General features: G+C 36.7%; 2 protein-coding genes across 2 annotated transcripts; both read right to left on the reverse strand.

The window, feature by feature from the left end:
- Positions 1-1,099: 1,099 nt before the first annotated feature.
- Positions 1,100-4,101, reverse strand: LOC147537141 (Rho GTPase activating protein with PAK-box/P21-Rho-binding domain-containing protein). The gene is made up of 4 exons (XM_086644344.1): positions 3,215-4,101; positions 2,649-2,772; positions 2,192-2,542; positions 1,100-2,099 (listed from the first exon to the last, which is right to left on the reverse strand). The coding sequence occupies exons 1-4, from the start codon at positions 3,520-3,522 to the stop codon at positions 1,512-1,514; spliced, it is 1,371 nt and encodes a 456-aa protein (XP_086500470.1). The 5' UTR covers positions 3,523-4,101; the 3' UTR covers positions 1,100-1,511.
- A 2,921-nt stretch (positions 4,102-7,022) lies between these two features.
- Positions 7,023-10,885, reverse strand: LOC147537142 (putative 1-deoxy-D-xylulose-5-phosphate synthase, chloroplastic). The gene is made up of 9 exons (XM_086639073.1): positions 10,419-10,885; positions 10,111-10,239; positions 9,513-9,677; positions 9,239-9,389; positions 8,788-9,059; positions 8,423-8,696; positions 8,033-8,340; positions 7,380-7,946; positions 7,023-7,290 (listed from the first exon to the last, which is right to left on the reverse strand). The coding sequence occupies exons 1-9, from the start codon at positions 10,719-10,721 to the stop codon at positions 7,141-7,143; spliced, it is 2,319 nt and encodes a 772-aa protein (XP_086495199.1). The 5' UTR covers positions 10,722-10,885; the 3' UTR covers positions 7,023-7,140.
- Positions 10,886-16,309: the final 5,424 nt, after the last annotated feature.

Below are 16,309 nucleotides of genomic sequence, written 5' to 3' on the forward strand. Positions count from 1 at the left end.
CCAGTAATCTTCCACTATGGTGAAATAATGGGTTACACAATTCCTCCCTAAAACAATAGGGGATTAATCAACTCTTCAAGATGTGTAAAAACACTCTTGGACAACAATTCTTCACCAAAACTATGGTGGATAAAACTGAACAAGAAAGGGAATACAAAGATTTCTTACTCCTTAGGATTTGAATAAATCCTAGAGTACCACAAAGCCCAATAAGTTTGACACAGAGTAAATTGCTTCACAAGATTGATAATCTTCTTTTTCTTCAAGCTAATGTTCTTCTCTTTCAATCTCCCTGAAAAGTATCACTTTAGAAATCTCTCTTTTTCTCTCTTGGTCTCATCTCTTTGATCTCTCTCTAATCTGAGAGAATATGATTTGGAAAGATTATCTATCTTCTTGTCTCATCTCTCTGATCGCTCTCTAACCTGGGAGAATGTGATCTAAGAGGTCTCTCTGTCTCATCTCTCTGACCTTTCTCTCTAATCCGAGAGGAAACGGTCATAGAAGATTATTTGAGAGGACACTCTCTGACTTGAAAGTATGAATTATATTTTCCCATTCATTCTCTTTTATAATGATAACTAAGGAGGGGTTCTATCAGAAACAGGATTCTTTTTTCCTATTTCACCCCAAAAAAAGATAGGGAAATCCTATTTCGACGAGGAGTCATTCTTATACAAAGAGGGACCCCAACAGAACCTTACCAGGGCTTGACGTGTCGCAAATCCACTTGAAAAAGAGGGGTGCCTTCGAGAACACGAACACAGGTAGTGCATGGTTTTCGTCAGCATGTGTCGTGCACTCACGGGTCGATGTGCACAACCCTAATGTACATCGTTTACGGTTAGGACTACTGGGATACCAAATCCCATTCGCTCCCTAGCTTTTGTTTGTTTTCTCGCTTTGTGAGAGATTTTATTGCATTACAATTTCTAAAATTCTAGAGAAATTTCTGTAATTTTAAGGTGGTTATCAATGTAACGAGGGTATTATGTTTTCACGTTTTGTGAGATAGTTAGAGGAGGTGGAGTGCTAGAGTTCAAGTGCGTTACATATTCTAAAATTCTTGACAAAATTTTGTAATCTTGTTCTTCATACATAGTGAAAATCATCATGTCACTATTCGCCATATATGGATTAAGTCTCATCAAAAAAATCACGTATCTCCAGTGTTTTGTGTGACTTTTTACTTTCATTGTTGGCAAATCCATAGTGAAGCAATACAAAACAAGCACAAAAACATATAAAGAAAAAACAAGCACAAAAAGTCACTATACACCACAAGACAAACTAGGTTCTAACCTTCTTTGATAGAAAAACCTAACCAAGTGAGAATCAATGTACAGACAAAAGTTCATAGCAATAGAAATACAGAAGAAGAAAACAAAAGAAACAACAATATTACCCAATCACAACCAAAAGAGACCTTGATTAGTAGTTCAATTCACCAAACAAATCATACAATATAAAGAGAATGAGGAATGAGTATGATTACTCGCCTCGCTCCACCATTACCACCTTCTGCTTCTGCTTTCAGAAACTTCAAATTTGCTATTTTTGCCACCCATTACTCTTCTAAAGGCACTAGCACTCGAGTCCTCTGTATCGCTCATACTCGTTTGGCCTGAACTCATATTTTTGCTATTAGAATATGAAAAACCAGACTCAGCATTGAAGCCAGAATAACTACTTGGACTACTAAGGTGCTTAGTTTCAAATCTTTCGGGCGAACCCTCAGTAAAATTTCTTGTTAGTTCCTCATTTGCTTTTAATTGCCGTAAGAAGCACTTTTCGATTACATTTAGTTGATCGACTTCTTCTTCATCTTCACTGCTCTGACTATACTGGGCATTGTCATAATAGTATGAACTGGCTCCCCTCAATTCACAGCTTGTTTCCATCTCATCATCTTTCTGACCATCAAAGTCTTCTTCTTCTTCTTCATCAGTTTGTTGTTCAGACGAGCAAGATGAAAATGGGGAATCCCCACCTCCGTTCTTCGTGTTCTCTTCACGTTCCCTAAGTGTTTTTAGGATCAATGACTTGAGCAAATTCATCACTTGAACAGCATGCATTAAAGCTGTTAATGGATCAGACATCTATTCAAAAGAAAAGATGGAGTCGAGTTAGTACACAAGACTCGACTAATGAAACGAGACCTTTAGATCTAAGAAGTTTTGTTTTCAATTACCTGGGTCATGTTTGGAGCAAAAACCATAGCGATATTTCGAGCATTCATTTTATTGTTCTCTTCTTGTTCGACAACATCCGCCATAAGTTCAATAGCCCAATTGAGCAAGGCAGCTTGAATTGGTAGGAGTTGCTTAACAAGTTCAACGAATTCTTCCTCATTTTTGCACTCAAGAACTTGTTCCGGAGATAATCCATCTAATATTCCTTCTGGGAGTTCTCTGAACCAAGCTTTAATTAGACCAGCCAAACAATGTACATCAATGTTATCAGGTACTATTCCCCTGTTCAATTGGTCTCTAACTTGCTCCTCTTGGGTATTCTCTGGATTAATCCGAAAAATTCCTTCGGCCTAATAAAACAACAATAGAGGTAAAGCAAAACCCGATTATCAAACTGTCATTTTCGACTGAACCCCAAATAGATCAATTCATGGATGGTAGAAAACACTTGCATACCTTTAGACCAACTTGTGAGTATAACCTTTCTTGCATCAACAATAGAATAGTTGGAACACTATTTCCTTTTGAGTCGAAAGCACATTGCATCGACTCCGGAGAGACTCCAAACACACTAGCACTGCAAAGAAATATACAAAATTTCAGTAACTAATGTCTTATAACTACATATCCAACAAACCTATTCTTTAAAAACCCCAAATTTACAAAAACCCTAACAAGGGTTCTAGCTTCTTTACATTTAGTCTCTCAAACTTACATCCCAAACCCTAAATAATGACCTAGATAGATTAAGCATCTTCAGCTACAAAGAGTGATTCAGCTAAGATTTGAGCTAACTTCAGTCACAAAAATAGCACTATAGTATCTTAAGTACCAAATTAAGAACTTAATCTCACTTAGAAGTAACCCAAAACCAGTTCTTTATACTGTCAAAACTCTTCATTTTCATGAACTGATCTCCCACTTGTGAGCTATAAAATCTTTGATCTTTAACAAAAATAAAGAAAACCCAGATTGAAATTTTGAATTTTACAAGAACCCATTTAACTAAAAAGGTGAAATTTGCACTAGGAGCTCTACAAGGAACATCAACTTCAAACTCAACAGGAAGACCTAAAAAACCTTCAAAACGGTCAAATGTGACATGAGTGATATGTTGAACATTTGTTGGCCATCCAATTTCCATACAATTAACAGCTGATGAAACTTCTTCTTGTTGTTCAACACGACAAGAAGCCATGGATTTTTTAATAGCTGCTAATAAAATTGCAACAAGAGAAAGTTGGGTTTGTTCTTCAGTTTCTCTTTTTCTAGGTTTTCTTTTCTCTTCAAAAACTTCATCTTCTCTTCTTACCATCAAAACTCCAGTCATTCTTCTACTTGTTTCTCTTTCTCACTCTTTTAGTTCAAGTATGGAGAGAGAGAGAGAGAGAGATCTAGTGTTTCTTCCTGATTTTTGTTGGTTTTGAAGTGTTGGGTTCGAAGTTCGAAGTTAATTGTTCAAACTTCAAACGGCCACAAAAATTCAAATCTAAAAAAGGTTGCTTTATCATTGAAGTTTTTAAATGCCCTTACTTTCTTCATAAAGTCTCCATGATGCCATTCCATTTTTTAGGGATTATTTTTGTTATAAGGAAATGATAAACCCACCCAAAAGTTATAGAGGTCTCCATGATGCTTTCTGGTAGCTATACTTAATTCTCTCATTTCTTGAACCTAGTCAGTATTTCCCAGATCAAAAAATGAAACGACCCCTCCCTCGAATCCTTTCGAGTTATGAAACACATTAAAATTCAATAAATATAAGATAAGTCTCGAAAATAAAAATAAAGAAAAAAATTGGGGGAGGGTTCAAAGTCAAACTTCTTGACTTGACTGAAAACCATATGAGCCCATAAAACTCTTTTAAGGATTCCAATCTGGAAAATGAATTGATAGCCTGCACTTCTGTCATATCAATTATCATTTACATACAACTACATTGATCTTAGTTAAAGGTGCTTTAGATGCACGTGGTTCCAAGTTAATGCCAGATAAAAAGGATTTTGGTTATAGTTTTCCTTGTGACGGTCCGGGACGAGGCGGTACTTGTGATATTTCGGCTTGGGACGCATTTTATTTGGCAGTTTTCTGGATGTTAAATACCATTGGATGGGTTACTTTTTATTGGCATTGGAAGCACATCACATTATGGCAGGGTAACGTTTCACAGTTTAATGAATCCTCCGCTTATTTGATGGGATGGTTAAGAGATTACCTATGGTTAAACTCTTCACAACTTATCAATGGATATAACCCTTTTGGTATGAATCTCACATTGGGTTTAGGGATAATCAGGCTCGAACTGATGACTTCCACCACGTCAAGGTGACACTCTACCGCTGAGTTATATCCCTTCCCTGCCCCCATCGAGGTATCTATTATTTTCTTATTATATACCTTGTTTTGACTGTATCGCACTATGTATTGTTTGTGAACCCAAGAAAGGGCTACAGAGCGGCCAGTTGAGATGGGGAATTGGGTGCCGTTGTACCGCTCCAAGTTTTAGCAGTTATTGATTGATATTGTCTTTGCTTTGACACCTAGGCTCAAGCCCAACGAGTAGGAGATTTTATTCTTGGCAAAGGCTCTCACAAGGCAACTCAAATAGTCTCGACACTTACCAAACTTCAACATGCACGTATAGTCGAGAATTCATGAGTTCTCCCAGACAATGTGGGACTATTACAATACCCACCCTTGAATAGGGGTGGGAATCGGTCCAGACCGGTCGGTATCGGACTCTAACTTCATCGAACCGGTCGACTCGGACATAAACTGTTGGTGACCACCTATTTACTCGGGCGGACTCGGACGGTCACTCTCAAGAATTTTTTGTCCATTGACCGTCCAAGACCGTTTATTTTACCGGTCCAGTCGGACACCGGACGGTCTCGGTCCGGACTTTCCAATAAATTTACTTAATTCAGAACTTTATTTTTATTACCACAAACAAAATTACTTACAAATGAAGATGTTTAGCCAAGAAATCAAAAGTAAATATAAAAAAGAAAAAACACAGTGGATCATCATTTGACAAGATATAATTAAGCCATGCACTAATGTTTGGTCTTCCAGAGCACTATATAACTATAGCCAACGATCATCATATATTCATATGTCTATAAAATTCAACGGTCAACTTCTAAAAATGAGGACAGTTTAGTGGGTCAACCTATTCGGTCACTCGTACCGGTCGGTCAACGGTCGGTCCTTCGACATAGAATTTTGACCGTGACCGTCCGCCAATTCTTTCGGGCCGGTCGGACACTGACCGTTATGACCATCGGGTGTCCATAGACACTTTTTATCTCGGTCGAACGGGTCGGATAGCGGTCTTCCGGATCTTTTTCCCACCCCTACCCTTGCAGACGAGCCATCAGCGGGTCTGATGTAATTCGTAACTCCAAGTCTTTGTAATTATTGATATTGTCTGCGTTTTATATCCAAGCACAAGCCCAAAACCTGGTTTTGTTCTCAACTAAGGCTCCACAAACCCTCCAAAAAACCTCAATTAACTAAGATTGAGCGGGCACCTATAACCCAAACTTCAGATGCTCTCTCGGGCGATGGGGACTATTACAACCTTGGACCCGCTACTAACTGAGGGGGGCATGTAGTTCTTTTTAGACGCATAGATAAGTTCAAACCTTTTTCGTATTTTTGTCTTAACTAGGATAGATTCGTACATCTATAGTTTCTACTCGATCTTGTAAAGAAAATTAAGGTGGTGTTTGTTTTTTTTATTTACTTCTGAATCTGAATTGGCTGAATCTGAATTGGCTGAACTGAATTGGCTGAATCTGAATTGGCTGAAATGTTTTCCAACTAACCATGTTTGTTTTCCAATCTGAAATATTTCTTATAAATTTTGTTTTGACACTTTTACCCTTATTTTTAGGGTGTTTTGGCTGTTAAACTCTCTCTCTATATCTTCTCCTCTTCACACCAAATTTAACCCCCCGACAAAGAAACCCCGTTTTCTTCAATAGATCAATTAGGGTTTCAAGGTTTTGAGAGACTAGGGTTCTGAAAGTAAGGGGGTAAGGGTTCTGTGAGATTTATGTGAGATTGAGATACAAGGGGTCTGTGAGATTGAAAAAGAAGGGTCAAAGGGTTTTGGAAATAAAGGTTAGGGTTTGCAGGATTGCAGTAATGAACTTGTTGAGAGAGTGTTCCTGGAGGTGGCGGCTGATCTCGAGCACCACGGGAGGATGGCGGTGGTAGCGGTGATCGAAGAGGGTACTACGGTAGCAGGAAACTTCTCAACAAGTTCATATGAATTATGAAGAGAAGATTTGGACGAAAACTTCTCTAAATATTCAAAATCAAGATCTGACTTAATGTTGGAATGAAGATCTAGCTTTGAAGAATCAAGATCTATCTTCTCTAAATCTAACAGTGAATGCTACTACGAATGACCTTTAGTGAAGGAATCAAGATGTAAAACTTCGAAGAAGGAAAGAGAAGCAACACTTTAATGGAGGAAAACTTTGAAGAAGAAGAATAGTTGCCCTAGTTTTCTGTTTTTCGATCGAAGAAGGTAGAAATGTGAAATTTTTGCGGGGGTAAAATGGTCATTTGGTGTATTTCAGATGGTGCCTTAAAGTTTCAGACTTGTTTTGATGTCTGAAAAAACCGGGCTTTATTCAGCCCTTTTCAGACTTCCAATCCATTCAGTCAAGTTTTCAGATTTTGTTAATAAAGAAAAACAAACATCTGAAATCTGAATTGGAACCCAATTCAGATTTCAGATCCGAAAAAAATAAAAAACAAACAGCACCTAAGTTTATTTTCCCTTTCTCTTTGGTCATTGAATATGATAAGATTAACTTTGATAGAACTAAGTAGTAAGATGCTAATTGATTGCTTATATAAACAATGAACTGTTATATTTCTTTCTTTTTATACATTGTGGGGAACAAAATCTCCCATCCCCACATGCTACATTCTATGACATAACCTCGAGAGCCTCTCTTGTTCGTCCGAGGATGTTGAATACAGTAGCTGCAATATGAGATGGAGTCAAGCCAGCTTCAACCATTTGATCAAACGGTGATCCATGCTCGATATATCGATCAGGAAGAACCAACGGCCTCCACTGCATGAGTTTAAGCCAGAGAATGTAAGTATTCTTGCAGTTAAGTGCAAAAGGGCGATTCAAGTATGAGTTATCAAGAAAAGACATACCTTTGTTTTGCCATCAAGAAGGCCATCTAAAGCCATGAACTGAGCAACATGAGACCCAAATCCCCCAATTGATCCCTCTTCAACTGTGACTATTATCTCATGTGATTTTGCTAAATTCCGAACAAGATCTTGATCTAGTGGTTTGCAGAAACGGGCATCGGCCACTGTCAAATTTAAGCCATGTTCTTCTAGTAAACAAGCAGCGGCTAAACAACTTTGAACTGCTGATCCATAACCTAACAATGCTACTCTATCTCCTCCCCTTAAAATCCTTCCCTTACCAACCTCTAGTGGGATGCCTTTGTTCCCTGCTGGCAATTGAACACCGATTCCATTTCCTCTTGGATATCGAAAACAAGAAGGCCGGTCGTCAATGGCAGCAGCAGTAGCAACCATATGAAAAAGCTCTGCCTCGTCCGAAGGAGCCATTACTACCATGTTCGGTAGGCATGCCATGTATGTGACATCGAACGAACCAGAATGTGTTGGACCATCAGCTCCAACCAAACCCGCTCTATCCATTGCAAACCTCACCGGTAGTTTTTGTAGATCCACGTCATGTATCACCTGCAACGAAAGAATCCCATCTCAAATTAACTCTCACACTCTTCCTCAGTCAAAATGTCAAGCAGAGGGTAAGACTGTGTACTTGCCTGATCATAAGCTCTCTGTAAGAAGGATGAGTAGATTGCACAAAAAGGTTTGAGGCCTTCGCATGCCAAACCCGCTGCAAATGTCACAGCATGTTGCTCTGCAATTCCCACATCGAAGCACCGTGTAGGGAACCGACGAAGAAAAAGGTTCATGCCCGTTCCTCCACCCATTGCAGCATGGATCGCGACTATATTATTATCAACTTCGGCTTCAGCAATCAAAGCCTCGGCAAAATAAGTAGTATAAGATTGAGTAGGAGCACTTGACTTAGATTGCTTTCCAGTGGCTGGATCAAATTTCGACACACCTACAAAATGGCAAAATTTCTAGATTCAGATTTTCCGTTTCTTGAGTCAAGAACTTCATTTAGGGAAAAGGAACTCTCTTACCATGATATTTATCTGCAGCTTTTTCTGCATACGGGTATCCCCGACCTTTCTCAGTAATAACATGTATAAGGACCGGTCCTGTTGTGTGGGTACTTTTCACCTCTTTGAGGATAGCAACTAGATCATCTATGCTATGGCCATCAACTGGGCCAATATAATAGAGTCCGAGCTCTTCGAAGAGTGATGAACCAGACCCACTAATCATCCCACGCGCGTATTCATCAACTTTTGCAGCCAGTTCATGCATGGGTCCACCAATCTGCTTGGTAACACCCTGAAATCGTCTCGAGGTAATAAGATCCGTTTCAGTTTCGAAAGTTAGGTGAGTTGATTCATGAATTTTTGCTTGTTATTATGAAACTAACCTTGGCAACTTCTCTTAGTTCTCTGAGGGGTCTACTGGACTGCAACCTACTAAGAGCACTACTCAAAGCTCCTACAGGTGGTATGGGGCCATCCAGATTTGCAGTAGGCAAAGAAACCTGTTTGTTATCATTAAGGATAACGATCATATCGGAATCTAAGTACCCGGCATTGTTCATCGCTTCATAAGCTTGCCCTGCTGTCATGGCACCATCACCAATAACAGCAACCACATTGTTCTTTCTGCCTTTCAAATCCCTCCCCACTGCCATTCCTGTTCATATATATACAAAAGCTTGAACCCCCAAAAGTCTGCAAATTTGATAAGCTAGAGTTCTTTCGACTTAATCACTTCATTCGGACAGAACTTGTAAATTTTTGGTGAGTTTTGAGGTATCGTACACAGCCCTCAATGAAATGAAACGAGACGATCCAGGATGAAGTAATACATACCTAGAGCAGCGGAGATACTGGTAGAACTATGACCAGTGCCAAAACAATCGTATTCACTCTCGGCGCGTTTAGTGAATCCAGAGAGTCCATTTGTCTGTCTGATCGTCGACATTTTTTCTCTTCTTCCAGTAAGTATCTTATGTGGGTAAGACTTTACAACCATTTACAATCCAATATCAGTAAGAACCCAAAGAAAGATTATGATTCTCAATTTGTTCTATGACTATCAATACTATTGAACAAGAGTGTTTTCAGAGCTGAGAGCAAAAATTACCTGGTGGCCTACATCCCACAGTAGCTTATCTTGTGGAGCATTAAAGACATAATGAAGAGCCACAGTGAGCTCAACTACACCCAGACTCGAACCAAGATGGCCTCCAGTTTTAGAAACATTGAAGATCACATCAGAACGAAGCTCGTCTGCTAGTTGTTTAAGTTCCTACATCCAAAATTTACGAAAAGTATATCTTTGAATTGCCATATTATATAAGCCCACAAAATCAACTACCTTTTTCCGTGGTGATTCTTTTTTTTTCCTATATTCAGATCCAAACTCTGACTCGATATTTGAATTGACTGAAATCAGATATCAGAATCTTAGTTTTCATCCCACTTGTGTGTCTGACTCGTCTGAATGGCTATCTCAAACTAATTTTAAGGGCATTTTAATCATACATAAAGTAAGTCTAAATTAAGAGCCCATTCTCTAAAAACACCTGAAATGACTAGTATGTCAACGACTAAAACAATTCCACCTCAAACTACTCAGATTCAGCCAAGTCCGACTCGGACTAGTCAGATTCAGACAATTAGAAAAAACAAACACCATAGCATCATCACCTAAGTAAGGTTTCTGTATTTCATTTGTTTACCTTGACAGATAGATTTTTCATGTGAATTGGATAATTAATGGTGTCTAAAAGAGGAGTTGGTGGTCTTTGAGAATGATAATCCCCCTTTTCAGCTAGAGATGAACAAATACCAACTGATTTTCTCCTAACCTGCATCAATTTCACTACTTTATCATAAATTGATTCTCAAAGTATCTCAACCTTTTGAATATCCTTCATGGGTACTCATCTAATTCATGAAAAATACTTAAAAAAAAAATTTAAACTTACCCAATCCTTAGTTCAAAATGGGTATTTGAGAAAGAGAAATGTAGTTGAAAAGTACTAACCTGAATATGCTGAAAATGGTGTTTCAGATCTTTATTCCAAAACAAATGAGGTAGATGAGAAGAGGGTTTTTGGGAATCTGAAGTTAGTATTGTTCTAGATAAATGGGAAGGTGAGGAGAATGTAAAAAGAGCCATTGGAGATACTATAGAGTAGTAAAAAAAGGTGAGGATTAACAAAAAGAGTTCCAAAAAGAAGAAGATAAACAAGTTGAATAATATTTTTCTTGATGAGGGAAGATGTGCATATAGACTTGCAGTAGAGAGAGAGAGAGAGAGAGAGAGAGGGAGAAGATATGTACACATAGACAGTCCATGTGCACATTTAGAGAGAGAAAAAGAGGAGGAAGAGGGGAGTAATTAGAGGGTGTGTGGTAGAGATTGGTGCACAAGGTCCGGGGGTCACACTAACTTGGCCTTCCTTACTTTTCTTCTTCCTTCCCTATAGCAAGATTATATGACAGATTTGGTATTACTCTTGACAAATATAAATTCTTTCTCAACTACTTTTATTTAATTTCATCAAAAAAAAAAAAAACTACTTTCATTTAAGATGGAGTATTTTATTAAATACAACAGGGCAGAAGTATATAAACTAGTTAAAACCTCTTAATGCTATTCAAACTAAAAGATAATTTTGGAAGTTTCGATCACGTTAATAATTAAATGAATGCTATAAAGAAAAAGTGAACAAATATTTTGGGACATCTACAAAAGGAATAACAATCAAACAAAATGGGACGGAGTTTCAAAAAAAACAAAATAAGACGGAGGGAGTATAATAATATAAGGTTCACTGGCTCTCCGTGTAAAGGTTCAAAATGTTTTAAAATCAGATTGTTATGGTGTATTCAATTTACGAATGTTGATATAACTTTATATTATCTCTTCATGATATAAGTGTAATGTTATATTATTATGATAACATTACTATATTATCATGATATTATTATATTATTATTTTTAAAATTATTAATACTGTTTGATTAATATTGTTATTAATTTGATCAAATATTTATTATTATTAATTACTTTTATTATCTTTTTACTAAAGTGTCTAAAATATTCTACACATTTTGGAAGACATTCTCTCTCCAAAAGCTCTTCAAGTTTACTCTAAAATGTCTATGAAACTAAAACATTTTGAGATATCTGTGATCTCACGTTCCAGGCGAATAACAGAAGACATTAGAAGATATCTGAAATGTTCCAAACGAATAGAGACAATAGTGAAAATTTGGAGATGTCAAAAGAATAACACAGACATTGAGAGGCGTTTCAAATGTCCTCAACCAATAACAAATAACACAGACATCGAAGAAAAATTGTTATACCAGTCAAAATATTAACCATAATAAGTAAAAAAAAAAATCAATGATTTTTACAAATAACTAGAAGGTGTCATACTATAATGTGTAATTTTATTTTATGTTCAAAGTATTATCTCTAATTGTTTTTAGTCCATTTTGTATCTATCCTTTCCAAAATACTTCTACGCAGTAAAATTTATTTTCTCTCTCAATAATATTTTTAAGGTTTCCTTTTCTTCTTCTACAAAAATACAATCTTAAACAACAGTAAATCCATTTGTCAGAAAACTTAAAAAGGAACAATGGATAATGCCACTAAGACTCCCAAAGTACAGAAGAAGTCAAGAAAGTAGGCACTAGAATTCAAAAAAATTGTAAATCACTTTTACTATGGGTGAAATGACATAAAACCCAGACTCCAAAATGGCTACTTTCTTGACTTCTTATGTACTTTGGGAGTCTGAGTAGCATTATCCTTCTTTAAATTTATCGTTAAAGATCTTCATAAGTAATTACTAGTATTATTATTGCTCACTTTTCTCATTAGAAATTAGTTTGTAGATCTAGTTTTTTACTGATCTTTCTTTTACAGATATATTTTTAGATAATGTCTTCTTCTATTGGATTCTTCATTAGATGTACACACTACAAAGCGAAAGTGCATGATATTCTAATCAAGTTTGCGAGATCCACAAATCATGTTTGAACGATTTCGAACCGAGTTTGCAAAAAGAAAAAGAAAAATAGGAATGTCGAATCATGAAGAAAAAAAGAGTTTGGAAAATTCTAGACCTGGATGTTTTTTCCATTCTCTCACTCTTTTTTTTACTTTATGAGATTATTTTTGGAACTTCTTCATCTTCTTTAAACCATCAACAATAGTGAACATTTTGACAATAATTGTGATTGAGCTCTAAATTGGGTGAAGAGAAAAAAAATTTGTTGGCGAAGAACATTAGAGCTATCAAAATTTTCTTTTGTTCATGAAGTGTTTGATTTATAATACTTAGTTTTTTAAAATAAAGCTCGAATGATTTCTCACACTCGTTAACTTCTCTCTACCCTAAAATCTCCCTTTTAAGAAATCTCACAGTCAATCAGAAAAATCTCAAAATCAAGCAGGAAAAATCTCTCAATCAATTAATGAAATCTCTTCTACCCCAACCTGAGATTTATGTTCATGAAATTTTTACCTAGTTCAACAAATAAAATAGGTACGATGATGATCACAACAAATCATAACTTTGCATGTTCTTATAACCAATTCAACATTTGAGACTTCGCAAAAAAAAAACTAATCAAATCAGACGATGAAACAAAAAAAGTAATCAGGAGGCAAATATAAAAAAATTGGATGAACTAAAAATAGATGGATGGAGAGAGATAAGGAGAAAGGATGTTTGTGTTCCGCCAATTGTCAATGAAAAATGGGGCAATCAAGAAAGAGAAACTTTTTAGAGAGAACAAAAGAAAGGAGAAGTTACTGCAAATTAGAAGAACACGCAATAAAAGTTTACCCAGAGAAACGTTTCGAGAGAGAATGGTTAGTGAGAGAAGGAAGAGAGAGAAGAGGGTACTTTGGGAATAGAGGGTCCCCTAATAAATGCCATTGAATCTCCAAATAAGAGCATCTTCAATGGGACAACTAAACAAAAACTCTAAAGTCTAGTTGTCAAGTGTCAAATACATATTCTCTTTCCTAAGTGTCAACAGAGAGGCACTCTAAAAAATTTTTGGTCTCCAATGGAGATCCCTAAAATTTCTCTACTTAATACACATGTCACTCTTAAATTGAATATGAAAAAAATAGTTGAAAAGAAAAGGTTTCTATTGGTTTAAATTTTAAAGTGACACTTACAGAGTCTCAAAGAGACACTCTAGTTTTAGAGTTTCTCTCTCTAGACACTCTATAATAAATGTGTCCACCTCATAATAGAGTGTCTAACAAAGTGTCCCATTGGAGATGGTTTTTTAACAAAAACTCCAAAAAGTCATATGTGACACTCTACGTGATAGAGATTGAGTTTCCCATTGGAGATGATCTAAGTTCCAGAAATATTCTCATAAAGTAAGAGAGAGAGAGAGAGAGAGAGAGAGAGAGAGAGAGAGAGAGAGAGAGAAAGAGAGAGAGAGAGAGAGAAAGGTTTAGAGTGAGGAACAAGATAACAAAGAGAGGGTATCTTTGGAAGTGAGAATGTGATGTTAAATGCAATTTGATTCCCAAAATTACCACGTAGACCTGGATGTTTTTTTCCAGATTTTTAGTTCTAATTCTAGCATTTATCTTTTTCTTATGAGTCCTCCTACCATGTAACACGTGATAAGTCATGAATGTTTTATAAATTTAGCAAGTCGAAATTCAACCTGTTTTGTTGGTTCTATAGATTCCAAAATTTCTAACTTAAAGAAAGAAACTAATTTATGTTCAATCATATACTCTTATAGGTAAATGATTGAAAATCCTTCTTAGGTTGATTCGCTTCGCTGGAATTTGACATAGATAATGAGGTTTAAATGGGAATGAAACCTTCAAATCTAATTATCTAGAATTGAAACATGTATAATTTTATCTTGTCATTTATCGAAGGTGTTGAGCCAAATAATTGTCAGCTTTGATCAAATCAAGAAATCAACAAAAGCCCAAAAAGTACTCAAGTCGACCTGTGTCTAAGTCACGAGGGAGGTGAAACGGTAATGAACTCAGCCACCTTACTCCAAACACGAGAGGTCGACCATAAGCCCTGGTAAGAACTGTACTCTTGATCCTACAACAATAAAGGAGGTCTGCGAAAACCAGCTCGGCGCCTTAAGTCCCATCTTGCCTTAAGGAACAAGAAAGTAAAATCAAGCAAAGATTTATCCAACCTAAGCCTTAACCTGGTCCGAGGTCCGGAACATTGAGATTAACCAAACAAGCCCAGTCTGTCTGAGCTTCACGAAAAGCATGAACAACGCTAAATGACATAGAAGGCTAAGGAACACAATGAACCCACTTTCCATACACGATACGCAAATCATAAGAGGATATATCAATGTCAGAAGATACACAATCATGGGATGTTATCATCCTAACGACTATCAACACGTGGGTCCATCCAAGCAGGTTTCTTAACATTACATCATCTCAGTCGTTTATCATGGTCGGTCAACCTATCATGTGTAAGCATAAAAGGTTCGCCCTAATGAGGCGGGGGGTTCATCTTCTAAACTTAGACTTTTGAATTCATTCATTAAACTACAAAAACACCCTACTAGCTTGAGCGTTTTAGAAGTTTCTAAGTTTTTTGTGGCATCTGTTTCCCCAAATCATACAAGGAAACTTTCGTTATTAGTGCGTTGATTCCTCATCATCTGAGCGATACCCGGAAGCCACTCTTCGGCATCATTAGAAAACTCACCAGATCTATGAAAAATAGTGCAGTTAAAGGTAGTTTAGTGACTAGTTATCTGTGAATATGAATGTAATTTCATGTCGATCTCAAATGTGAAAAGATGATTAAATCTAATCATTACCAATTTATGTGATATACATTTTTTGCTTTGCATTGTTTTATGTAGACTCCAAGAGTCACTACGTTCCATATAATATGGATACACCATAAATAAATGTATAGACTGAATAATCTCGGTAACTATCATCATTAAAGACATTTTGGGCTCTAAAAGTCACATAAAGACCCTTAAAGTCATCCTAGCTACTGGCATGCAAGTCATTCCTACAATTACTTTATTCATACCCTTAACACAAGTCAATAAATCATGGATTTCACCTCCACCGTGAAATGAATCTCAGACCTCGAAAAGACATTTTGGGCTAGGAAAGTGTCTGCTTTTAGGAAAACCTCGAAAACGCAGCAACTTGACTCTCTTAGCGTCTCCAAAGAAACGGACTCCTAGTGTTACCACCCGACTAAATCAAGATTCAAGATCCATTTTTTCAACTTCTTTCATGTGTCTTTTTTATTACGTACAGTTTTTCGTGACTGTTTGGTGAAGCGAGTTAATTTAGAAGATGCTTAAAAGATAAAAAGTACACCGTACACCATGATCAAATTAACTTTTTTTTTTTTTTGTTGAACTATGATCAAATTAACTTGGATGTGGAGAGAAAAACTACGTACACAAAATAGAATTTTTTGATAAAAGGCCCAAATTTTGGGCCCAAATACCAAAAAAAACCCAACAAGGATTAATATCCCACCCAAAACCCAATAATCAACTAATAACTCATATCAAACCCAAATACACATCCCTATGCTCCATCCCTTCCCAACTTGTATCTCTAAGACCTAATGACTTCTTCTAATCCCTCTTTTGCCCTCCCATATATATCCAACTACTCCCTCCCTTTACAAACCAAAATTTCTCTCTCCAAAATATCTCTCTTCCTCTCATAATCTGGGTTTACTTTCTCTCTCTACCTCCCAACACCAAACCCTCTTTTCTCTCTTCTCACCCGAACCTCACCGGCCATCTCTTCATTCTATTCCACCTTCATTCATCATCTTCTTCTCTGTAGACTATAGAAGCCGACATAAACTTCATCTATTCCACCTTCATTCATCATCTTCAATCTATTCCACC

Source organism: Eschscholzia californica, unplaced genomic scaffold, assembly GCF_041429995.1.
Source record: "Eschscholzia californica isolate CP2 unplaced genomic scaffold, dmEscCali1.0.p SCAF_5, whole genome shotgun sequence".
In the NCBI taxonomy this organism is placed as follows: domain Eukaryota; kingdom Viridiplantae; phylum Streptophyta; class Magnoliopsida; order Ranunculales; family Papaveraceae; genus Eschscholzia; species Eschscholzia californica.